General features: G+C 41.5%; 1 protein-coding gene across 4 annotated transcripts in view; it reads left to right on the top strand.

The window, feature by feature from the left end:
- Positions 1-16,199, top strand: part of SOAT1 (sterol O-acyltransferase 1) — a 31,413-nt gene that overhangs the window by 12,981 nt on the left and 2,233 nt on the right. For all 4 annotated transcript variants that reach the window (XM_074876979.1, XM_074876977.1, XM_074876978.1 and 1 more), the window contains exons 3-15: positions 1,376-1,434; positions 5,832-5,980; positions 6,072-6,131; positions 6,557-6,664; positions 8,465-8,747; positions 9,832-9,910; positions 10,582-10,663; positions 11,368-11,413; positions 12,483-12,612; positions 13,018-13,115; positions 13,960-14,058; positions 14,613-14,748; positions 15,559-15,704. In XM_074876979.1, coding sequence (XP_074733080.1) covers positions 1,376-1,434; positions 5,832-5,980; positions 6,072-6,131; positions 6,557-6,664; positions 8,465-8,747; positions 9,832-9,910; positions 10,582-10,663; positions 11,368-11,413; positions 12,483-12,612; positions 13,018-13,115; positions 13,960-14,058; positions 14,613-14,748; positions 15,559-15,704 — 1,475 coding nt within the window. The remainder of the gene's footprint in view (positions 1-1,375; positions 1,435-5,831; positions 5,981-6,071; positions 6,132-6,556; positions 6,665-8,464; positions 8,748-9,831; positions 9,911-10,581; positions 10,664-11,367; positions 11,414-12,482; positions 12,613-13,017; positions 13,116-13,959; positions 14,059-14,612; positions 14,749-15,558; positions 15,705-16,199) is intronic.

Here is a 16,199-nt window from a genome sequence, read left to right as displayed (position 1 = left end):
TTGTTTCATTTAACTCAACTACAGTTCCAATACTGGAGAAATCTCTAAAGCAGGTCTTACAACTGGTTGCTCATAGGAGCACCTTCAGACTAGTGTGTATCACAGAAGCACGTGCATTTATTAAAACAACACACTGCATTTTGTGTGCGTAGGCTGCGCACATACAGGGAGGCTGTATTATGAACTGTGATACTGCTATGAATCTGTCTTCTCATCGCACAGCAGCGCAACATTGACACCTCTACTGCAAATCTGTTAGCTCGTGCTTCACTGGAAACGTTGCTAGAGAATCAGTTCAGTAACCTCTTTTTCTAAAAGTGGTGATGTTGTCTTAGATACTGAATGTGCAAGTTGTAACGCTGGCCGTGTGTTACTGTGTGAGGTACTGTTGTGGCTATAATTGCCAAAGGCCATGCACAAGGCAAGGTTTGTTGCTGTCTTTTCACCCTGACTAGTATTTGGTGGGGTAGATATTGCTGCTTTAATCTTGCTTTTCCTTCATGTGCAATACTCTGTTTTAAGTAACTTTATCTTCTGTGTTGCTGTTCTTATTGGAGAAGTGAAACACCAGCTGGCTTGCCAGCACTCTACAACCATTGCAGACATTGTCTTAAAACTCAACTAGTCTGAAATGTCTGTTTTGTCTATGTTCTGCTTGATGTAATAGAGGCATCTCAGATGTGTATGGTTCTTTAAACAAAAGAAAGGTGATATTTGAGGCTTTACATATTAGCCAATGGTATTAGGAATGATAAGTCAGATGCTGTTCACAGCATGTTAGACCTAACTGTTTGCTTAAGTGATGAAACATATTGAGGAGTACAGTCAGACATGTCTAGCAGTTCTGGGGGATGAAAGGGGTGGGAGCAGCCAGGTTTGAACACAGAACAACCTTCCAGCTTGCCATTTAGGCTGCTTTCAGAGCTGGTTACTTTATTTTACAGATAGTCCTGACTTGACTGCCTTGTCTATTGGCAATGTAGAGACCTCCAGACAACCTAATCTTACGCCTAGTTCACTCTGCAGAAGATAAGGCTCTGATAAAAGATCAGCCTTGGATATGACCTTCTAAGGGTTGTTCTAATTGCTGCTTCAAGGCTGAATATGTTTAGGGACCTTGGGAAGATTTGCAGAGTTGATGATGGAAAATAAAGCTTTCGAAAATCCAGCACGTTATCAGCTGTTAACACTTTATAGTGCTGTGATCCTAAATGGCTATTTAAAATACTTGGTCATAGCTTATGAATTTAGAAGTCAGAAGCATGAATAAAAAAATCGGTGACTAAGGTACTGTATGTTGTGCTTTCTGTGTTTTCAGACATGCAGCTTGCATCACTGAAAATGCAAATATTAAATATTTGCTTTCCTTCCTTAGGCCGGGTTGATGTCGACCATGTGATAACAAGGAAAATGCAGCTAATAGCAGAAGCTGAGGTAAATATACTCTAATGCTTGCTTGTGGGGAGGAGTGGCATAATTGACCCTGAATGTCTTTTGGAGAGTCACTAGTCCTGGAACACAAATATCCCTATTCAGTCATAGCTTGACTGCAGTGACTTTTATACAGCCCTCTTTCTCTCTTCCTCGTCACTTTTGACTTTGCACGAGAGTAGTATTATCAAATGCAGTTTGGTCTTACTTGACCCCAATAGGTTGAAGTCCAAAGATAAGAATGAACTTTGATGCCTGTAAATAAAATGGAACTTCCCTTACCACTAACTTTTGGCAGCGTGATCGTCAGCTAGCCTGCTTGCATATTTAGACTTTAAAACGCTCTGTGTCCTGCTATCCCTTGAATAAAGGGTGGCGTGTAGCCTGTATCCCACAGCTTCTGTTGCCCTGGCTGGGGAGGTGGTCCTCCTGAGCCTTGATCCCACTCTTTTTGTCAGTGAGCAATATCTTCAAAGAAAATAGCACTGGGTGTTTCTAACATCATCTGCATCTGTGTGAGCTGCCATTGTCTTAGGTTGTGTTAAGGTGATTTATGCCCAAATTAAATGAAGTTACCTCACAATGAACTGCACTCTCCTTGTTAACCATTGTTTTGTAGCATGCATGTTCTTCAGGGCAAATTGTCCTGCACTCTTGCTTCATTTTATTGCAGAGGATTCCACGGTAAAGATGAAGTCATCTAATTGTGCCAACCTGATGTGAATATTAGGGAGTGGATACTTATAAGACAGAGAAAAATTTCTTGCAACTTTAGAATGTTTTCCTGTTTAAAAGTCTCTTTCACCTCTATAGGTGGTGTGAAATTTATAACAGATATAACTAAAGTGTATTTAAATGCCTTCTGCAACAGGTGTGCTGCTTTTTGTGGTGAAGCTCCTAAAATTCAGCACACTAGAGGGGTAGTCAGCTCTGAATTTTATTTCATACACTGTTTCTCTGAATGATTCTTACTGAGGACGTGACAGAGCAAGTCTTATCTTTTGTCTGCAGACAAAACAGCCACTGCGAATCACTGTGTTGGCAACAGATGCTTGCATGAGAAGGCTTTGACTGTTAAGCACATGTAGCTTTGTAAGTTCCAGGTTCCAGGGAACACTAGTTGGTTGCAAGGGGAAAATTTGATCTAGGGTTTCTTTCTTCAGGAATGTCTCTTGTTTCTAAATCTTTTTTTTCTGGCCACCAGCTTTGAGACATGCTAGTTTGTTGACAAAGTGATTTCTTATCTGCAAAGAGAATTGAAGAAAACCAGCAGTAGTGCTTTAATTATTGAAATTTCTCCCAAAACACAGGGAGTTCAGGTTTTAAGCTCTGAGTTAGGCAGCTTGCAAATTTGTTTAACATGCCTCAAAGCTACAATAATAGCCATAAGGCTAAGTAAAAGCCTCCATCTACTGTAAAATTCCTGAGAATCTGGAGCGCCTGGCCCTTTTGCTGTGTGAGCCATGGAACAAAGACTTGGATTGCGCTTTACCTCTTAGATGATAGGTATCTGAGGTCTGGAAAGGTGCTTGACTTCTGAAAAGGGCTGGTCACTGACAACGCCCACTGATTTAAGTGGGATTTCTAGGTGCTAGGTGTTGCTCATGCACAGAATGTCTCATGCATCTGTCTGAAAATCTAATTCTTTACTCATCCTAAACTGAGTTGAGAGTGGTGTGTTCTGTCACTTGGTCAGGGCTGGACGTTGTCATATTTCAGTGACTGAAATTACTAGATCTGTTTGTGTAAATTCTGGGGAACTTCTGCAACTTTCTCTTTAAGTAAGCTACAGGGTTACTTCCCTCAACTTTCTCTGCCGTCTCATCAATTATTGGCCAGCGTTTTATGGCATAGTATTCTTCTCATGCTTGACCCCTTTTTTTGGTTTTGTAATGATCTGATTCTTTTGTTTAAAACTTAATGGTGACAGTTGATTGGATCTGCCCAGTTCCTTGTCTGAGACTTCAGGCATCCTTTAGGAAACTCCTGGTTAAGTGCTCTCTGTTGGGGGAAACTACAGCAAGGCCATCTGTGTATCCGTGCCCTGTCGTAGTGAAGGCTGGTGGGAGGTGTGTGCTCTTAAGTTTCATTTCTTTGGTGACTGGGTGGAATGCACTTGGCTTACTGAGCACTAACAGTTACTCTGGCAGTTGCTCAAGTAGATGATTGCCCTTTGAATGGCAGTAGTAATAGCTGATAATGTAGCACAATCTGTGCAGTTCTGTTGTACAGAATTGCAGTTACTGTAGGGTCTATGCTCTGGTTGTATTTTAATTAATCTAATGAGAACTCATGACCTGCTCTCCCAATCCAAACACATGTGTATGTTGATCTCAGCCCTGGAGGGTTGTATTAGGAGGAGGCAATCTCAGCAGAGTACTAACTAAAAGGAAGATGTAGCTTAAGGAAGTAATTTCTGTTAAACTCTTGCTGAGAGGTGATTAGGCTGAAAAAAGGGGGAGAGACTTTAAAAAAACAGACAGGGTTTTGGTAGGAATTAATAATGCTTTGTTTGGCATGGAAATTTGAGTGTTCCAAGAGGAGCAGGAATTTTTATTTGACTTCTTTGGTAGGGATAGAGCGCAGGAGTCTTCTGTTACTGGTTGTAGTTCCAAAGTACTCAGTGTTGGGGTTTTTTTTTCCTCCTGTTTTTAAAGGAGCAAGTCCACATTTCTTGCGGAGACAATCCTCTTCTCTGCCTCCCAGAAAAGCAATAGCTAAGAGTAGCCAGCTCCTAAGAGCTTCTGTTTCATTAAGGACTGGTGAAGCTTGTTTATTCTATGCTGGCAGCTGCCAAATAGGGGAAGAGTGTTTTTATTAAGTTAAATATTAATCTGCTCCTCCCCCCTACTGCAGCTTCTGTTTCAAGAGATCTCTCTGGATCTGACCACTATGAAACAGGAGGAGTGTAGAGTTCTGATGCATCTTGACTTCAGGGTCTTCTGGTTTTATGTGGTCTCATTTCAGATTAGCTTTCTGGCAGGAAATACAAGACAAACTTGCTTACTGGGCTGTTGTCACATTATGCAGTAGCGTTTTGTAAGAATACATGATCTATTAATATATTTTGTTAGCCTACAAGTTTTGCTTCTAGAGGGCCTTTTAGCTTAGTTTTTTGGGTGATCTACTGTATAAAAATCAATCCATGTGTGCTTGGAAAATGAAGGATAGATCATGGATGACAAGCATCCATCAGTGGAAGCAGACCCCTTAAAACAGTTGTGGAAAGAGGTCCATGTAGGAGGTAAGCATATCACTGCTGCAGCTTAGAGCTAACAGCCCCTGTTTCAGTTATCTGGCTTTTCCTTCTTTTCTTAGACCTCGTGCCTGTTCCTTTTTAGCAAAAAAATGCTTCTCCAGCTTTCTTTAGCATAACAGTTAGGCACTGAAACATAAACACCTACTGACAAATAAGCTCAAGTGTCACAAATGCCTTTGAGGAAGCATCATTTTTGTGCACAACTTCCAGGCTCTTTCTTTTCTTCCTTGAAAATAGATTTCTTGATTTTGTTACTTTTCAGCCTTAAAAATTAGAAAGGAGGTAGCAGTTGGGAATTCTGAAGGTGATCAGGGAAACATATCTGTTTCTTAAGTGGCTGATCAGTAGGAAGACTGATGAAATAACATGTAGTTATCATGTAGAAAGACTTGGACCTTGAATCTGGAGGCAAACTTGAAAAATCCCAGGCAAAAGGATGGTCAGACAGATGTTCTAGTAGACACTTGCATAAAAAAACAAAACACAGTATGTACTTAGATTTGAAGTTATTTCTTGAAACTTGCCTATTTCCTGTGCTGAAGATGTTGGCTACCTGGCAAAGCATTCTCAAAAGGCTTATGGTTCAGGAACTCGGGATCAGCTTTCAGCTATGCTTCATCACCAGGCTCGAGTATTCGGAAAACCATTTGGTGTCTGAGGACTTGACGTTAAGGAACTGAATTCTCAGAAGTCTTACAAATCACTGTCTTCTGAAGTGCCAGAGATCTTAAGATCTTTAGATTCCCAAAGTTCTCACTGAAATACAGCGAACACCTGTTGCCTTTTTCTTTCCTTGAGGGAATTCACTTTGCCTGCTTTTTTCTAGTCGTAAGAATAATGTGAAATACCTGCCACTTCAGACGTGTATATATATGAAGATCACTATGTTTACTTTGCTCCTCTGTGTTGCATCTGATAGAGAAGATAAACATTAGTCAAAGTCCTCTGGCCTGAGGTGTGTGAACAGGCCAGGATAAGCCCCTGATCTTGTCCAAGTTGGCTCCAACTGTAGGCAGATGGTACAGGAATGTTTTCTTGATGCCCTGCTCTGTCCTGCTCTGAGATAAAAGGGAATATAAATATTTTATTAAAATGTATCCAGAGAGTTAAATAACTTTCTTCTCCGTTTTTACTCTGTCAGCAATTGAAGCCAGCTTTTATGAAGGAAGTGGACAGTCACTTCACAGAGTTTGTGAACAGTTTGGTGGCAAAATCAGCACTCCTGGATTCCTCAACTTCAGCCTCCCACTTCCCAGCTTCTGGCTCAGAGAAGGAACAGCACAAAGCCAAGTCAGTCAGTTTTCAGCTGTCCCTATAACAATGTTACATTTCCTGGAAGTCTTACTAGCTTTCTTGTCTCAAATGTTCTCTTTGTTTGCAGGACCTTGAGGGCCCCTCCAGAACACGGGAAGATCTTTACTGCCAGGAGGTCCCTCTTGGAGTGAGTAACTTCACATTTTCCATTAAATTGTCTGAAAATACCCTTGACAGCAAATAACTAGCCTTTGCTTTGAGGTATTCTCACCACCACCACCCACGGTCTTATGTTCAAACCCATGTAAACTAATTGTTTAAGCTTCTCTGTTTCTTTCTAAAACACCTCTAATACAGCTTGCAGGCTTCCCTGAATGTAAACCTTAATTACAGTTCTCTCAGTACCACTGAGGTAATGGCTAATTATCCTTTGTCTGAGGATGAACTGAGGAGGTGTCTGTGTAGATTGGCACCCGAATTGTACATTAACTTCAGTCTCTTGAATTGGGATGGCAGTGATGTCATCTTACTGTACTGTGAAACGCTTGGAAAGCTAACATACTGGTGATGCGCTGTGCGAATGGCCTGATAGCGTTTGAATCTCTCCCTTAGTGAGCTGTTTGAAGTGAGTCACATCAGGACAATCTACCACATGTTCATCGCTCTTCTCATCGTCTTCATCCTCAGCACACTTTTAGTAGACTTCATTGATGAAGGAAGGTAAGCATGCTTAGGAAAGACAAGGGCCAGGGCTGGGAAATGTTCGCTTCCAGAGCACCAGCGGTACATGAAACTGCAGAATGGTGTGGAAAGAAGGGGGAATCCTTCCTTGGGCTGTTGTTGGAAAGGGGGTTTTCAACTTGACAGACTTAAAATATATGCTGGAATTCCTGTGGAGGGGATATGGTCATTGCTAGATATTAAAAAAATTCTACAGATTGGTGTATTGCATGAGAATTATGGCCAGCACAGTTTGGCCTAATGTGCTTCATTCATCACAAGGCTGGCAAAAGAGAGGGATCATCACTGAACGTGGTCTGCTTTAGCTGAATATATTTAATGAAACAGCAGCTTTCAGCTGCTTGTGTTGCTTGAAGGAGGACTGTGTTTAGAAAAACTTCAAATACTTCAGCAGTCTTTCCTCTGTTTAAAAACAACAGTTCTGGAACACTGTACTTAAATAAAAATAAACCTTTTTGGTTTTCTTGAGTGGAAAAAAAGTCTTAAGGATATTGGCACAGTCTCTGTTAAGATTGTGCTTTGCAGGTAGCCAGTTGTGAGCAAGATTGTGAAAGACTGCTCTCCTCACACTTGCTTATTGCTTTAAATAGTATCTTTTTGGCAAACTGTATCTCATGTACACAAGTAGGATTACGTGTTTATCTTGCTGATTATCTGATCTTCAGTGTAAAAAAAAAAAAAAAAACCAAAACCCAAAAAAAAAGCCCCAAACAACAAAAAAAAACCTAGAGCTGTATCTTGATTATAATCACTGTCCCTCTTGTCTAGGTATAAGAACAGGCTCATGCACTATTGAATATCATTTAGCTGATCCTAACTTAATAGTGTATGGACATTGGGGGAGAATATGTATTTACCTCTAAAATCAACTAATAGGGCTGGATTCTCTGCATAGTTGAAAAAAACTAATTAAAAAAAAAATCTTTGCTGTGTTCTCAGGTAGATCTGATAATTTGAATCCAGTTTGTTATTGAGCCTCTACATAAGAAAAAATAAATTATGTTGGTGTACTCCGTACTACCTTCTCCTCTGACCTTAGAAGAGCTGCTTATGCATAGGAGTAAGCTCTGGTGACTTTGATAGCCAGTAAGGTTGAACATCCTTTTGTTTGTGTCCTTACATTTTAAGCTTGATTAATGAACTAAAGTACCTGGTGCACACTAGTTGGACATATTTGTACTGACCATCTAATGACCCTAAGCCTTTTGGGTGACTCCTAAACTGAATCCACATGGAATACCTACAGATTTCACAAAGTAGAATTAAAGTAGGTTTGAGTGCTAGATGTTAAAATGCTTCAAGCTTATAGAGGTGGGGAAAAAGCCTCTAAAAACTCCTGGGAAGAACTGATTCTTAATGTAATACTGATGATGTCCTGGGAGTGTTCCCCAAAAGCTCTTTTGGACCCTGGTTCAGCAGTGGATCATTTAGTCACGTGCTTGTTCTTAGCAGGGATAAGCTTGAGCCTACTCTTACAGCACATGCTGATCTTGAAGGTGTGCTTTAAGCTCTGTGGGATTTGAAGGTAAGCTATGCGTGATAGCACTGATGGCATGAGTCCTTCATCTCTTATTTTCTGGTGTGCTTGAGGATGGTCACTTCAATCTGCCACAGACAGTGCTCTTGTTTCTGAGCTGGAGATTGCCCCAATCACTTCTATCTAAACCATCAAACAGTTATGGTCTGGTAGCTTTGCATTTTGTAGCCACTTTGTGGAGTGGAAGTATTTCTGATGAAACAATGGACACTGAATATTGTCTCTTTCCTTGTGCCTTCTAGGCTGGTCCTAGGATTTGATCTCTTGGTCTTTGTTTTTGGGAAGTTCCCAGTCGTCTTCTGTACTTGGCTGTGCATGTTCTGTGCCACAGTTTTTGTTCCATACAACCTTTTCATCTGGTGGGCTCAAGGCCACTGCAGTTCCTCCCATCGTGTACTCCGCTCTCTTTTCTATGGGATGTTGTTCACACTATTCCAAACAGCTGGGCTTGGATTTGGACCAACCTATATTGCTGTATCATATGCCCTGCCTCCAGCTTCCCGTTTTATTGTAATACTGGAACAGGTAGGTCCCTACCCAGTATCTTCAGAGATACTGACTCTTGTTTTCAGAATGGAAACGTCCTTTTTCCTAAGGAGTCAAGTGTTGCCTTTATTCATTAAACTAAGCCAGGGCTGTGGAGTTTGTCTTTGACTTGGAGAGACTTACAGGCAGCAAGTCTAATAAGAAAAAGTAGACAGTAAACTTCATTTTGACCTGGAAACCACTTGGTTTTTTTACCCTGTATTTAAGATTTTACTATGGGGTTTTTATGAACATACTTCATGGCTGAAATTCTATTTATTTCTAGTTGTCTTGTGGATGCTAGATGCTTAAATCCAGTTTTAAGAACCCGTTGTGCCATAGTTCACAAGGAAGCTGTAACATTTCTCTTTTAAAAAAAAAAGAAAAGGCAAGTACATAATCAACAAGTGGTTCCTGTTTCCCTCTCTGTTCCCAAGAAGCAACTGTCTTTGTCTTGTAGTCAGAACTTTATTGAAAGTGGAATTTTCTTTTTTGGGGGAAGAGTGCAAGAGTGTGGAAGACTGGTCAGACCATTAGGTTAAAACAAGGATGGTCAGGGCTGAGAGTATAGGCTTGAAGAATTAACTTTGGACTAGCCCTCCTTTTGGTCCTTCAGTGTTAAAACAAACAAACCCCTGCTCCATAGCTGTGGACTATTTATGTGGGGCACCACCTTATTCCAATGTACTGGTAATCGCTTCAGGCTTCGGTTTTAAGACTTTGGAACATACTGACCTATTGAAATAGGGGGGTTTTTCTTCAATTTTAAGTTAATATTAATTTGTTAGTGACTTAACAGTGTGATTTGGAGTCCTTGCATACGCTGTGGTCCTGTGAGTGTAAATGAGATGTGTTTTGACTTTCCTGAACCATGATTGTTACTGCATGTTTCACCTTGCAGTGTTTTAAATTCATGTCAGTTAAATAGGTTGGTGGGTAGAGGAAGCAGCCATTTCCTTGTAAAAGGAGTAAAGTGGAGAGAAGACAAGATGTTGAAGGTGTTGCCTTAAAATGGTTGATCCACTCTTTATTGAGAAGTTGGGAAAGTAAGAGTATTAAGCTGATATCCTCTTGGTTTTTACAGGTTCGTCTTGTTATGAAGGCTCATTCATTTGTCCGGGAGAATGTGCCCAGAGTCCTGTCCTCTGTAAAGGACAAGTCCAGTGAGTAATTTGCCCTACCTTTTTTGCCAGCAGTGCATAACCAGCTCTTGTTTTCCCTCCATTGCTTTGAGCTGGCCTCATGAATTGGAGAGGTAGGATTTGAGTAGGTGACTTTGAATGGGCAAGTGATGGGGCTCTAGGCTGACCTTCTGCATCGTAATTTCAGCCTGAACCTTTTCATTTGGTAATAGGCAACAAGCTAGACTGTTGTTCAGGTCTAAGTCATCTCTGTGTCTCAAGTCTTGCTTCAACAGGACTCCTTATTTCTGCTTTTAGGTGTGTAGAGGCTGCCTGCACACCCCCAGTGAAATGGCAGCAACTGTAGAAGCACAGAAGCTCTTTAAGCAAGGCATGCCAGAGCTGAATGTGAACCCACGTGTTGATACAGGCTTTACAGCTTCAGCTTCCCTAGGAGGAAAGGAAACATGATATCAAGGTGTTAGCACTGCACTGCCTGTTAGTCACCCTCACTTTTTATGTATGCTTCATGGTGGGGCGAGTCCATCTGATAGGTCTAGTTTTTTTTATTCTCTGCAAATCCCACACCTTTAGTTCTAGACTGAGGTTTTTTGAGGTGATAAGGGTTCTGTGTTGTGAAAGGGTACTGGGGAAACCAAACTGTCAGTAAGCAAAAAATTGCAGTGTTCTTTTTTTTTTTCTCCCTCTTCCAGGTACAGTACCTATTCCCAGAATTTCTCAGTACCTCTACTTCCTCTTTGCTCCCACCCTCATCTACAGAGACAACTATCCCAGGTAATGTGAGCAATAGAGCAACACCAATAGAACATTAAAGTAGTCTAAAAACTGAAGCCAGCAATAAGCATCCCTGGATATGATCTATTCAATTTATAAGTTAGAGCTTTCATAAAGATATGGTTAAGTCAGTAACCTGGCAAGGGCAGGACTTGATGAAAACTCACTCTAACACTAATAGTATTTTGACTTTACAGTTCCGGTTTTATTTCTTTGGGAAGTGCACAAATTTAAGAACTTGCTACTGAGTATCTAGTGACAGCACAGTTCCTGCAGTAGGCATGTGTGGTGTTTGATGTGGTGCTAATAAGCAGCCCTGTCTCTTGAGTTTGACGAGGTAGGCTGAAGCCTTTAAAACTGGGAACTCCTAAACTTTTCTGTACTTTGCTGGGTTGCACTTTGACAGTGTCAAGTCAGCAGTCCTTTACGTGACTATCGGGCAGATCGCCACCACCTACGTAACTGTGTAATGCTGTCCTCCAGATACTTTTCCATTTATGGAATTGCCGTAGTTCTGCTGCTGTAGTTGAAAGTGAGGAACCAGCAATCCGGGCAGACATCTCTTGGATGTCAGGCGATTAAGAACTCGGGAATTCAAAACCCAGGGTTTTTCAGAGTATAGGTCAGTAAAATCAATAATTGAAGGAGGTTTTTGCTGCTTTGAGGTCCTGTTTAGATATGATACCATGTGTTCTTTTTCCTAGGAATCCCATGATAAGATGGGGCTATGTGGCTACCAAGTTTGCCCAGGTGAGTAGTGCAGCTTTCTGAAGAATGCATTGCCAGAGGTCATCTAAACTGTGTTGCTGAACAGTTCTCCCTTAGGCATTAAATCACAGTTTACTTGGTGTGGCCTTACCAGAAAAGAATACTTTAGTGACTAAAAAAAGAAACAGTGATCTTGTCAAAGGAAAAAAAATCCTTGCTTAAACAAGCCTTTAGACTCCATTCCATACAAACAAAAGCTTCACATGCTGGGGAGTGCAATATCCATGCTGTGGCCCTCTTTTGTTATACCAATGTGTTGTCATGCTCTGGCACAGCTACCTGTTGGCAGATATTTGGACCGATTTTGAAATAATGACGCCTAGAGTCCAAAACTTCAGTGCTTATTTGAGCTTAATGTTGACCTGATCCTCATATTTCTGGACGTGAGTTTCAATAGCTTCTTGCCGACGTGTTGCCAACTAATGGCTTTGTGTGATTGAAACTTTTACTGTCACACAATGCATTCATATTTTAAAAAGCAAAACAATTTTTAAAAAAAAGAAAAAACAAAGCATGAAAAGGTCTTTGGCTGCTTGCTCTTTGACAACAGAGGGTGACAAAGCGCACACCTGGCTTACAGCAGTTGGAATATTTAAAGCAGTGTCTTGCATTTTGACCTTAACCTCTAGAACATGGGTTCATAAGTCAGAGAAGGGCTGAGATGGTTTGACCTGTAAACATCTCCTTTGGGATATTATTCAATTATTTCTGCCCTTGTCTTGGACCTAGACCACAGGGTACTTTCTTCACTTACTTCGGCATTGGCTTAAATCTTTTGTCATAACTTCTGAGTTGATACAACTAGGAGAAACTTAGAGCTCCTGTAGTGAAAAAGATAAGTTGATTTTGCTCCCGGCTGTCAACATGCTACGGATATGGCTGTGGCTTACTTTCTGCCTGGACCCTTAGGGAAGTTTATTAGCAGCAATGTAAAATAAATTATGTTGGCTTGTGTTGACAGCTGCTGTTCCTCTCCTAGAGCTGTCAAGTGGTGATGTGTTAATTGTGCATTTCTCTTACAGAGTCAGACTTCTTTTTGTTGTTGTTCCAGGTGCTTGGTTCACTTTTCTATGCCTACTACATCTTTGTGAGACTCTGCATTCCTCAGTTTCGCAACAGTAGTCAAGAAACCTTCAATCTTCGAGGGCTGGTCCTCTGTATCTTCAACTCCATTCTGCCAGGTAAGACACGGATTCAGGAGTGACTATATCTTTGTGGAAGAGAGATGGGAGGGGAAGTGCTTCATATGAGATGCATTACTGGCAGGCACAGATCAGCAAAGGGGGTCTTGTGGGCAGACTTCAGCATTATGGTGTTAAACTTTAAAATCAACAGCACAAAATAAAAGCTTGGATTTGAATTTAACCATCTTCTAAGTCAGGTTCTAGGCTCTGCAGCAGCCTTGCTATTGGCCTCTGGGGTAAGCATGACCTGGTGTGGTGAGAAACTGAAATGCTTTTACTCTTTGTTTAGGTGGCACGAAGCTCATCTGTGTCAGTGCCTGTAACAGTCTTGACTGTTATGTGTTGCTGCCTATAGCTGAGAGAAAACACTACAAAATAGGTCTGACTCTACCTTGTTTCTAGGTGTACTGATTCTCTTCCTGGTTTTCTTTGCGTTCCTTCACTGTTGGCTTAACGCGTTTGCTGAGATGCTGCGCTTTGCAGATAGGATGTTCTACAAGGTAAGAAGCAGGAGTTAAAATTTATAAAGCTGTGGTGGTTTAGGCCCTGCCAGGACCGGAGACCACGTTGCCACTGCCCCTCCCCCACCCTCTGACCAGAGCGGGGCAGGGAGTGAAATACAAACCCGGGGTTGAGATAAGGAAAAATTTAATACAACAGTGTAACAACAACAAACCGAACAACAACAATAACAACAGTAATAACAATGAACAGAACAAGAGATATACCGATACAGCAGTGAGGAGAGTGACCGCACACCCCGCGTTTACCAGTCTTCCCATGCTTGGGCGCCCCGGATGTGACGTCAGCATGGCACTGAATAACCTGGCTAGAGCTTCCCTCCCCACTGCTGGAGAAACTTAACCCTATCCTAGCTGAACCAAGACAAAAGCTTTTAAAATTTGTTTTCCTAATGAAAAGGAAAGAGGAGGAAGCTGAAGGTTATTTTTACCAAACGAAGCACCCACAGTGTTTTGCTTGTTTTGTGCTTTTAGGGCTTAAGTTTGTTACTGTGCTGTAGAATAGACCTGATTTCTACTTGGCAGTCTGAATTGGTTTTAAGGTAATATACTCTGCACACGAACAGAACCAGCCACCAGACCTACCCAATAGCTCCGTTAGCACTATTTTTATTCTTTTATCAGCCACTGCAGTTTGGGATAAAATCAAGCTTTGATATACAGAGTAAAATGTAGAAAGTGCAATGGAATGCATTACTTTGCAGTGCAACTTGTTATAGTAGCTTGGTAGTATTCTGATCAATAGTTCTCAACTTGATATCCAAGAATCCTGTAAAATGTTTTATGCTTAATTAGATTTTTACTGTTTCAACTGTGCTTTCAGGACTGGTGGAACTCCACTTCCTATGCAAACTACTACCGAACGTGGAACGTGGTAGTACATGACTGGCTCTATTACTATGCCTACAGGGACTTCCTTTGGGTGAGTAACAAGCAGATGTATTCTTTTTGTTAATTAAACATTTAACGACCGAGCGAGACGGTACATTTGTCAAGATGCAGCATCACTGTCCATTGAGAAGCACAAAAATGTCTTACCTCAGCTGCTGTGGGTAGCCACTGTGCTTTTTAGAGATCCAGTGCTCATTTCCAAGTCCTTACTGTGCACAAAATGTGGGTCTGAGACGCAGGAGTGTAAGGATTGACTCAACAGTCTGAACTCATGTTGTGCTGTTTTGAGCTATGGTAGATATTTCATGAGTGGACTCAACCTGAGTATTTATGCAGGACACCAGAAATATGCCTGAAGAAAAACACCTAAAATCCAAGGTACTCTGTAAAGCACTTAACATTTCATGTATGCATCTTGGCTGGAGCAGCCACCTCTTAGATCAGGTTAAAAAAAAAAAAAAAAAAAAAACACCCCACAAACCAAAAAAACAACAACAACAAAAAAAACCCAACCAAAAAACAATAACCGATGTTGAAACAGCTGAACTAAGAAGTTACAATACTTGGTATTCTTCTCTCTTCCAGTTCTTTGGTAAGAAGTTCAAAGCAGCAGCTATGCTATCTGTCTTCACAGTATCAGCTGCTGTGCACGAATATGTTCTGAGCATCTGCTTCGGCTACTTCTATCCAGTCCTCTTTTGCCTGTTTATGTGCTTTGGAAGTAAGTTCCCAGGAGAGGGTATATAAGTGGGTTGTGGATTTTGTGTCTTTTTTGGTTTTTTTAAACAAGCATGCTTTGCTCTTCTGATGCCAGTTATCCATTAGGCACTAACACGCAGAACTGTTTCTTGTCCAAGAGTCGCAATTGTGGGTCCAAACTTTGTGACTGGATTTTTGCAGCCAAGTAGCTCAATAGCTGTATGTATACACACAGTGGGTTTGCAGGCTTGGGCCTTAGAGGAGCAAGGTGTGGGTGGGGAGGAAGAGAGACAGACCGACCACTGTTCATGTGACACTGTACGTATTTTAATAGCGCTGCTTCCTCTTTGCCAACCTTTAGTTGAATTGCTGCATGTCAGCAGGCTGGAAGTCTTCCTCTTTAAAGTCATAGTGTAAGACAAGTTTTACTTTGCTACTGCAGCGAGGGAGAGAGCCCATTTAGAAGTTAGAGCTCTTGCATTTCATTCTGGGTTTTGAGCTAGAACGAGTTAGAGGGCTCTGATAAACTCTAGGCCACCTCTGCCAGCAGGTCTTGGTCACCAGCATTAACACAAACAATACTGATCCCCAGAGGCATACAGTTGGGACAGCTTGTTGGCAGTCTTATTGGAAGTAAATGTCAGAATCAACTCACAGTAATTGCTCTAATGCCAAGCATAATCAGATTTTCTGGCACTATACTGACCTCACGGAGCAGCTTTGTTGCTCCAGAGATGAAGTGAAGGGAGGGAAAGATCATGTTAAATCAGTTGGTCTTTGATTCTTTAATCTTGAGTTTTTCTGAACGATGCTTCTCATTTCACCCTTCCAGTGGTCTTCAACTTCATCCTTAATGACCGTCGGAAAGGGCCTATCTGGAATGTGATCATGTGGACATCCCTCTTCCTGGGCCAAGGTGTCATCATTTGCCTCTACAGCCAGGAGTGGTATGCCCGCCAGTACTGCCCTATGGAAAATGTGAGTGGCTGACCCTTCCCATGGGATAACTGACACACGAGTGGCTTGTCCTCTGCAGAAAAAGGCAGAAGTGGCACGAGCCTTTCTGGCTGTACGCTGTATCAGTTCGTTAGGAGTGTAGAGAATCTAGGAAACCTTTTTCTAACAAAAGTGCTTTCATTAGTGCTCTTCCTATGCTGGTAGTATTGAAACTGAGGGTGTTTTTCCCACATTTCTGAGGACATAAGTCACTACTTGAGGGTACGCTAGGCCATTCAGGCTGTGTGAATGGAACTGCAGCCCTTGGCCAATGAGGTCAGGAGAAGCTTCTCTAGGAGGCCCACAAAAACTGAGCCTATTGTGCCTCTCCCAGGCTAGAGTGGGTGGCAGTGAGAATTGGTTACCTATAAATGGTCAGTTTGGAGTTTTGTTGGTGTTAGTTTCTCTGACTTACAATTAGTTTTCTTGGCACCAGATTCTGTTGTACTTAAAACTTCTTATTGTCGTAGTTGTTTC

Source organism: Strix uralensis, chromosome 8 (assembly GCF_047716275.1).
Source record: "Strix uralensis isolate ZFMK-TIS-50842 chromosome 8, bStrUra1, whole genome shotgun sequence".
Taxonomy (NCBI): domain Eukaryota; kingdom Metazoa; phylum Chordata; class Aves; order Strigiformes; family Strigidae; genus Strix; species Strix uralensis.
Note: the sequence above shows the minus strand (reverse complement) of the source record. Positions and strands in the feature narration are given on the sequence as shown.